Source organism: Acyrthosiphon pisum, chromosome A3 (genome assembly GCF_005508785.2).
Source record: "Acyrthosiphon pisum isolate AL4f chromosome A3, pea_aphid_22Mar2018_4r6ur, whole genome shotgun sequence".
Lineage (NCBI taxonomy): Eukaryota > Metazoa > Arthropoda > Insecta > Hemiptera > Aphididae > Acyrthosiphon > Acyrthosiphon pisum.
This window is the reverse complement of record NC_042496.1, coordinates 15,328,181-15,338,496: the sequence shown is the minus strand read 5'-3', so window position 1 is coordinate 15,338,496 and position 10,316 is coordinate 15,328,181. Positions and strand designations below refer to the sequence as shown.

Sequence of the window (10,316 nt, the reverse complement as noted above, 5' to 3'; positions counted from 1 at the left end):
GGAAAAATATGGTAAAATGATTAGTATAACGTTATATTAAAACTTCAAAAACTTAAATACGTAGGTATACCGAAAAATTTAATTTAAAAAAAAAAAACATAAAAATATATCGTTGCGATTAAAATATAAATGATTTAAAAACATAAAAGTTAAAAAGAAAAGTGATCTTAGTGAATTTTTGAATTCTAATTCTTATAAATCTTCTATTAAAATAGAAATTTTAGATATTTGAATTGCAATTTTTATAAAATAAGTACACATTTCAAGATTTTAATTGATTCTGTAAATTTAATAGTGTCAACATTTTTCAAAAATTATGTTAATGCTATATGACAATACATAAATAACCTGTTAAATCTGTGTTGGATAGAATATGATTATTTCTGGAACACCGCATATAATAACCAAAATTGATTATATCTCACAGCGTGTTTTGTATAAATTTCAGTAAGTATTTTTGTTTATATGTATATATTAAGCCCTGATTCGTTCTCTTAATTATGAAAATTATAACTCTCTAAAATACAACCAAAAATAAAAAACTACTTCCGTGAAAAATCAATACATAATAATTATAATCAGGCTTTGCTCAAAATGAAATTAAATTCGTGTTTTACTATTTAATGCTTACTTGCATACAAAATATGTTTTGCGTTATACAGTCAAAATTTCATATTTATTAAAATAGTTATAGTGATCCTATATTATTACAATTATAAAATAATTTGCAACAAGTTTAGTAACTAAAATTAATTTAATATTTTTTGAGCTGCTATTTATTTCATTTAATATTATAGGTATACACCACAGCATATAATCATAGATTTCACTCATTTTAAAATCGGTAGTGTCCATACTTAGTCACTTAGATATTATTATATATTCTCATTTATTTTTTTTAAAAATGATTAACAATGTTTGGAAACTTGAAATTGACCTTGGTTATTATTCCACGTTCCTATTTTCTTGCTCACGGCTTAGCTCCAGCGTTTTCCGTCGCTTTTCGTCTGCCGAGTTTCATTTGCGATGTGTTAGCAATTGTATAGTATATTATAGTCTATCTGGCTATATTATACAAGATAATTCCCAACATATTCCGTTGCATTTAGATTTTACGTGGCAGATACACGGGATCGCCGTTATTTGTATAGTCCGGTATAATATAAAACCAATAGAAAATTGGCTATTTGCATTTTAATTTTACCAGTGTAGTATTTTGATGAAAACGCGTGTTATAGCGTGGGTTAAAACGCGACAGACTTACCACCGCTGTTGCCACACTTCAAACTATGATGTATTTTGAACAATGCGTAAAACGCAGTATACTTACCTAGAACACATTGGACGAAGAGCGACGGAATACGTCGTATAATATAGTCCCAGCGAGGCCGAGAGTTTTTAATTTCCGTAAAGTATTTTTACCTAACAATTGTTTACTATTCATTCTTTTTTCTTATTCGTGTTATTTTTGTTCCATCCTTTGAGGATTAGGAGAACTCTGAGAGCTAGTTTTACTTATAAAAATTTAGACGAAAATAGTCATTAAAAGTGATTTTTCGTATTTTTAAAATGCCCATTATATGATGCAGATATATTGTTGTATTTATATATTTTAACATAATATTATATAATTGCATTTTTAAAATTATTATTGTGGAATCGCTGATGGCAGAGGGAATTGCTTCATCTTAATCAAATTATCTGTAAAAAGATAAAAGTAATAAACCATTATTTTATGTAAACATTTTACAATTCATACTTAATAAAATTATGAAAATGTTATATTGTACGTAATAATATACTATACAATAATTATTAAATAATTCAATTAGAATTATAAAAATGTATGTGCTTAGAAATGGTTGAACAACAGTTAGTATACCATTGATTGTAAATACCTATTAACTACGTATAAAAAAACACAAAAAAAATAAATATATACTAACATTTTTTTTTATTATTATTGAGCTTAAGCCCGGCAACTATGACCATTAGCTAGATACTAACATTATAGTGCCATTAGTTTTAATATTGAAATATAAATATAAATAATATGGATTTAATTTCAATATTAAAACTAATGCCACTATAATGTTAGTATATATTAATTTTTTGTGTATTTTTATTTAAACATTTTTTTTTTTATTTTGTAAATTATTTACAATAAACTCTAGACATTTTTCTTTTGAAAATCGCTACGTAAAATATTAGTTTTTATTATTTTATCATACTTAATTTTATAGAAATGTTGTTTTTAACTTTCACTTATATTTTATCACACCATATACTATACATATATATTATACAATATTGTATATTATAAATAATGTCAAATATGCGTAAGTAATAGCCAATAGGTATCGTAATTAAAAAGAAATATACATTTTTTTATTTGCACTAATATTTTTTTCACTATTTGATATTTTAAATTATTTACAATATCAAACTATGTAATTGTCGAACACATTTAAAAAAAAATGTTTCAGTTAAATGTATTTTGGGGGGCGGAGTGGCCTAGCAGACTAAGGCGTCGGTTCGAATATCGGTCACAGGCGGCACTTCTCTCCAGGCCGATATATCTGTCTGTCTGGAGAGAGGCCACCATCCCCCGACCGAGAATGGCAGAAACCTACGGCTGCTTAATTGAAATTCTGCATTTCTGTCAAAAACCCAAAAAACCACACACGTGTTTACCAAAACCTACTGTACCCTCCCCCCACAGTTTAAACAACCAGCCAATAGCCTAAGTTGCCGCGGATTAATTAGTAATAAAAAAAAAGTATTTATGTTTAATAACACAAGTTAGGTGAGGTTGTCACATTTTAGATTCTGAGCGGAGCGAGGAAGCTAGTGGTTTTACAATGGGGCTTATTATTTTTTTTTTTTCCTGTATACAAAATTTCTACCAGAAGGAGCGCTTTGATTTCAACATATAGTACCTTATCTTTTAGAAAGTTGGATCAAGATGGTACTTTAGGTAGGTAATTTTTCGAATTTTTCAATAGTTATTTTGCCACGGGAAAAACTACCGACCAATTACGAAAAACCGCTAAATGAGATTTTAATTTTTAACGTTTTGCTTATCACCATAGAAACGAATAAAAAATTATAATATTATAACAATATCAATTCCAATTTATAGGCTATAATAAATAATAATACATAATATCCAGACTGATAAACCGTCTCCGCTCAGAATCGTTTTTCTTATACAATGATATTATATTATTGAATTCAAGTTTAATACAAGCCATTATACATTGGACCCATTTGTAACCTACTGTACAGCAGAGCGACATCCACTTACCCGCTTTTATTTTTTATTTTTTAATATTCTTAACTTTTAACTTCATATTCTGCGGCAGAATATTATTTTCAATCTATAAAGATCAAAATTTGGACAATTAGTTAGAGACAATTATTATATAGGTATCTAAGCATTTATAATGTATATGGGCGATGTAGAGTGGTACAGGGATACCCCTAAAAAAGTTTTTCACTATTCTGCTAATCTAAACTTTAAATACTTATAAGTTATAAGTTATAGCTAATGAACTACTTGTCTGACATTTGAAAGAAAGATGTAATTATTCGATTCTCTAGGTAGTTTTTTATTGATTTATTTAACGTTATTTTTGTATTGTTTAAATTATACATAAATAAGTATCATAACTTTATTTCCATATGTTTTAAATATATATAAATTGTACTAATGTTACTTGTTGTCTACTATATTAAGCTATCAAGTATTTGCATTTATTCTTATTTGTATTATATTATTTTAGAACTTCGATTACATCCCACACGTAACATCTGGTCGTGAAGCATATTATGGAGGATCTGTAAGTCTTGCGGATTACTGTCCTTACATACAAGAGTTTATATGGAGGTCGAAAAGTGTAGTAATAAGAGGATCACATTGTCAGTATCCAGAAAATAATCCACGTAAGTACATAAATATATTATACTAGGAATGGTATCTATTCAGGTCAATGATAAAAATATTGGATGGCATAATACAATAAAATTGTAATATAATATGCATCACTGTATCAGATAATATAGGATTTTATAGGTTATAGCTACTTATAGGTGTATGAAAATGTAATACTAAACGAATGTGTATTAAACGTTTTATTTAATACGTTGTCGAGTTGTATAAAATAAAATGAAAAACCCTTGTTGCTTTTAAAGGTTCTGCGAACAACCGATTGACGACCGACGTATAATCTAATTTTTATTTGTATAATGGACTTAGATCCAAGTAAATCATAGTAGATAGGTAGGTACTTACTACTTATAATAGTTACAGTAGGACCGAAACATATTCAAAAAAAAAATTAATACTTCATTATTGCAGTTTTCTTATTTCCGAAGAACATAATATATAATTATCTGAGTAATATATTTTCTCAATACACGCAGTTGATAGTTTTGTTTTGTTCTATATAGATCCAGATAAGAACTTTGCGTTAGAAGTATACGGAGACAATTCTAAATGTTTCGACCATACTAATCAGATGTGGGAAGAACAAACGTGCAAACAAGTCAGACAATGGCAACACTGGGGCTCTGGATGTTACGAATATAGCTGTCAAAACGGAAGACTTCATATTGTTGTAAGTATTTCACTAATTCAATGATTGAACAGGGCTATAAGACATATTTCGACTGATTTTTAAAAATATTATATCATTAATATTTACAGATTTTGTAGATTTTTCTCTGTGGCATTTCTTTTTCAAACTGAAATCATACATTTAAATTTTTTGTATAACTTGTTTTGAAATTAGACAGTTAAAGATCAGACATTTTGATATAAGTTATAATTTTACGGTATAGTCGGGCATTGTATAGGTATCCAATACATTTATGCCTTTTTTGGCTTTGAGTACTAAATATTAATCCTGATTGACTGCTCAGTGAATTTTTTTTAACTACCTTCTAATTAGGTAATTAAGTTTCTTAAGTTGAGTAATATAATTATACTGTTTTTTAAATATTTTATTCTGATTACTTATTTTGTTTTAAACAATAATTTATTATATAGACAACGTAATTTTTATTTGCTTAAATATATTTTTTGTGTGGTTGATAGTAAAAAAAAAGAATCAGGATGATTTAAATTTAAAGAATAAAGTACCGATAGGTAATCCTGAGTTTTTATACGAATAAATGGTTATTTAAATTGGATATCTATTCAGTTTAATTAGGTAGCTAAAAAAAGTCTGAATTTAATTAATTTGCGTTTAAGCTCAATTACTTTATTTAAAAGCTTACTTATATAGTTTTAAAAGAAAGTTTGAAAGAAACTTCAAAGTAATTCAAATTAGGTATCGGAAAATTATATTTTACTATACTATAAGTACAGGATGCGGCAGTCAAACCCGACGATTTAAAATGAACTGGTGGGCGTGGCTAAAGTGGTTGAGATTTTGGGAATGTTCTTATCGCTTTTAAGTACCCTGAATTTGGTTATCTTGGAGCATTTGTCGAGTGAACAGCGTGCGTTCGTGGTAAAAGCGTATTAAAAAAGTAATGATATATGCAGTAGTAATGTGTGGCTAACCAAGGAAGGAATTTGCCTGACACTATCTTTAAAAAATGAAGTTTTTAAATATTATAACATAAAATTACACTTGTGTACTTTTTGTTTGTTTGGCGAAAAATTAATAAAAAATTGTTTTTCTATTTTTTTTTATTTTTTCAAATCGTCGGATTTGACTGCCGCACCCTGTATATTATGCATATTTTCAGAACTTATACATTGTGTTAAGTATCAGTGTATAGTTAATTTTTTTTGATCTGAAAATGACAGATTATTTAAATCGGTAAAATAATAATTATGTAAAATATTTTGAAATATAGTTTACTAATTACACAGTAAACCAATTTGTTCGTGAAATATACTGTTGATTAAAAGTTTTGAATATTTTATGTTCCACATAATGTAATTGTCGTGGTAACCAATAAATAATTAAATTATTATTATTATTAATTAAATACTTAGAACTATTATTTTAAAAAAGTTTTGTATATTTTATCTGAAGATGTGTTGTCTCCGTCTTACAAATGTACAACATAGCAAAAACTGTTTTGCGCGGTATAAAACCTCTCAGGCTGTAGTGATAGTTATGACTCCAAATTGATATACAATATAGTTGAGTACATTATCTGTGAAATATAGTTTTAATTTTTTTTTTTATATTACTTATACGAAAACAGTTCTTATTGTTCCAAAATTCATTATTTTTTCATGTTTTTCAAACTTCAATTACTTTTTTTGTAGTTCTGATATCGAAAAAATAAAGAGGATATTTCACAGCTAAAGTTCTGCTTTTTACGTGGTGAAAATTGCGTTTCTTAGTTATTACTGTAACCTTCTCAGTTCTTTCCCGCGCTAAATAGTTTTTGCTATGTTTTACATTTGCAAGACGGAGACAACACTATTGTTGGTGTAGCGTCCTCGCTACGGCAATATATTTAAGGGGCAACATTTAGGCAATTTCTAATCTCGTCTTAGCCATCCGGGATCTATGTGTTAGTTGTAAATGATTAAATTAGTATGAGTGAAATTCAACGCGGGTACCACTCTCGTAAGCATATGCACGATGCTCATATCAATAACTCGATAACAATATAAAATTCAACATACGAATTTTACTACAACTTACGTATTGTTTTGACAAAATTAAAGTTACCTAGTTAATGTTGCCTAATTTTGTTTCTGAAAAAATATTTGAATAAATCTATATTTACAAGTTTTCGATTACAGTTCACAATAATATAAGATTTAATTTTTACAGATTGTTCCGTACGATCTATAGAAAATGTTCTAACAAGTTGAATTTTTTTTTCCAGAATCAAAATAGAACAACGTAAACTAACTTTAATTTTGTCAATACTTAAGGTCTTTTGGAGGTAAAAATTTACGGCAGTAGCGAGGCCCCTTTAATATTTTTAATTATGGGTATGGCCTGTCTATATATTTATTATCTACATGGTATAATATATTTTATCTTGTTCGTTATCTTAGTGCAATACCCTACAATTATATTATAATTTGTTTGGCATATTATTGTATAATAATACTATAATAATATTATTTGACGTATTTGTTTATGTGAACTGCAGGTGTCCAACCACACGTACACGTGCTACTTCCCGGGCCAGGAATTGGTCATCCGGCTGGTGGCCAACGGTTGGCTGCACAAGGGCGTCATCGTGTGTCCGGCGTGCGAAGAACTGTGCGGCGGCGGGTCGGACGACAACAAGTGCAAGCCGCCGTCGGACGTGCCACTCACCGTACCGTATCACCGCGAACAGCTAGCGTGCGGCGGCACAGCCACAGTCTCCGTCACGGCCGCAGCCGCGGTCACCACGGTAACCGTCGCCACGCTGTTACTCATGATCTCGACGTGAACAAACAAGGATATGATAATATTATAATATATTATCGTACATACCGTTTCTCTCTATCTCACTCTCACTCTCTTTCATTATCTCATTATCTATCTATCTATCTCTTCCTACTTTTTGTTCGTCCCTCTAATCGTGTGTGTGTGTGTGTGTGTGTGTGTGTGTGTGTGTATAATATTCCATGTCTGTATATATGAAAAAAAAATTGTAATTTATGATCGTCATCGTAGTCATCAACATTCCTAGATATTGTTGCACTCTTCCGGAGCGCGAATCTTATTGCACTTTATATTATGTTATTGCGCTGAGTATTAATAATATTATAGATCGACTGCAGCGTTAGTCTGTCGAAAACTATTATTTTTCCAACCAACAACAACTGAGGTACAATATATTAATACAATAATATATCGTGTCAACGTGACGTGCCCAGAAAAAAATTGTACCGCAGTCTTGTCGGTATTTATTAACATATTAATTTATCGGTTTTTTACGCGCGATTTACGAACCGTCATCCTCCAAGCTCCAAATTGTATTTACATTTATTGAATTTGCGATCGCATGCGCATGTCCGCGGCTGTTTTACGTATACATAATATATAAATTGTAGATACATAAAAAAAGATTAAAAAATGACAATTAACGATTTCATAATATTTTGATGTTTAAACTTGACCATATATTGACTATTTAATAGTATAATGTGCAACGGCTAAACAATATAAATTACGTAAACTATATTAAATTTGTTGATGTGGAAATATTGACAATCAAATTAACATTTCTCAAATTCCTACTAATACAGGCGTATTTGGTGTACTCGTATATCGCTTTTACAAGTTTTTAGACGTTATTGATTGTCTCAGCCTACAGTGGCTCCTGACAGTTTTTTTTTGTTTGATAACATGATATTTTATTTATTATGAAGTTACGATTTGTAAGCCTTTATTGCGTTCCCGCTTATTATTTCTGTGATAGCTATGATTCCATTTTGTCATTTTTATAGCGTACAATGTTCCACTGTAAACATCGATAACAGTGGCGCCCTCGGATTGGAGGTATACCTACAACGTTTTCGTAATATCTGTGGATAAGGGTCATTGGCCGAGGAACACTAAAGTATGTTTTGCACCAGATTAACACTGAATGCTGTACCTAATTATACGCCACTGTTCAATCGGAATTTTGCTGTCCCGATTAGTATCCCTTATTGAAGACATTAAGAATGTTGATTAAATATTAGGTGCTAGAACCAATCCCTGTGATTAAAATGCTCATGTATGGATAGAAATGTGAAACAAAAAGTAATCCTTTTAATTGTAATAAGTACACGTTAGAAAAAATATTGATGATACCTATAATAGGTACATCATGTGTCATTATAATGATTTTAATTTATAATAATTCTCGTAATTCGTATCTAATATTTTAAATTTTAAATTGAGGCACGTACCTAATAATAAATTACTTGAGGTTCTCTTACTTTGATGTGTACTCCCTTGCATCGCTACGGAGTATCCGAATAGATTGGTACCTATTTTATCTATAGTAATTGTGTAATTATATGTATTAAGTAGGTAACATTATGAGTTTTTTTTTACTAACTAAATACAAAAAAAATGTACCAGTCAAAGTTAAACAGCTATAATACTTAGTAAGCTTAGTTAAACATATAACTTATTCCTTTTGATAAAACAATTTTCTTAAAAAAGGAAAAAAAATATCAAATGAAGAAAACTGTTTCATAACTAAATTATTAAGCAGGAGTAAAGCTTACAAAGGTTTCTTTTTTGCAATTTCTAACCAACAAGTATCAACGAAAAAACTTTATCATTATTTTTATTCCGTAATATAATAAAACATCAATCGTAATAAAAGTCTCTTTTATTACTGCCACGGTCAAGATACGTACTTCTATCGGTATTTGCCTTTCGTTCAACGTAAACATTCCGGGTATATTATTAGGTAGGTATTATTATTGTGTATTTTACTGTTTTCGTGCACGAGTGAAACGGATATTAAAAAATGCTCAAAAATAAATAATAATATTATTCTAACTGATATACTGCAAACAAACATTCCAAAATTCAGTACATGCAAGTATACAATACGCATATTTGCATGTACCTACTGCCCTACTATATACACTGCAGAATATAGATACGGCTTTATAGTGCTTTAGTAGAATTAATTAATTGTTCGTCCGGATGTAAACATTTGCTATTGAAATGGAACATTACGCCATCATATTAAGATGATGATTTTTATCAGTAAATCTTCTATAATTTTATCGTCGGTATCTTTTATATAGTATTATGTATATTATTCTATCATAGTTACCTACCAATTTGTATTGTGTAAAAATATTATTATTATTTTTTTTAAGTACCTATTGTATTTACCAATATTTATATATAATTATATAATAATATATGTTTATAAGTGTCACTAGACGTTAAGTTGTGAATATGCTTTTTTTTTTAAATTAAGATTAGTTTTATAGTGAGTACGTAAAATTAAAAATAACGCAAATATACTTATTATGTCTGGATGATTTGCCTCAAAACCACACCCTTACAGTATATTTCGTCAATTTTTTTTTGTGGTTATTCCACTGCTTATTATTGTTTATGTACCCCTTAGTACAATCGTTTCTGAATTATACAAATAATTACGTACTATTATCAATAAGTAATAACTATGCATACCTATATAGTACCTAATACTCATATTATATAGAATCATTTATCGTGTAAACCGAATATAATAAAATATATGTTTTGTTGTTCCTATAATATATTTAATCGCGTTGTGTTATTATGTTTATAAATATAATAATAATAATTATTAATGACCCAGTCCTGCGCGTGTCGTTTTGGCACGGCGAATTCGGTTTT

At 29.0% G+C, this 10,316-nt stretch overlaps 1 protein-coding gene across 1 annotated transcript in view; it reads left to right on the top strand.

Annotated features, from left to right (window-relative positions):
* LOC100165851 (leishmanolysin-like peptidase) overlaps positions 1–10,218 on the top strand; it is a 77,913-nt gene extending 67,695 nt beyond the window's left edge. Inside the window, exons 9-11 of the mRNA XM_029491115.1 lie at positions 3,786–3,945; positions 4,453–4,619; positions 7,135–10,218. Of these exons, the coding sequence (XP_029346975.1) occupies positions 3,786–3,945; positions 4,453–4,619; positions 7,135–7,422 (615 nt within the window). The 3' untranslated portion in view covers positions 7,423–10,218. The remainder of the gene's footprint in view (positions 1–3,785; positions 3,946–4,452; positions 4,620–7,134) is intronic.
* Positions 10,219–10,316: the final 98 nt, after the last annotated feature.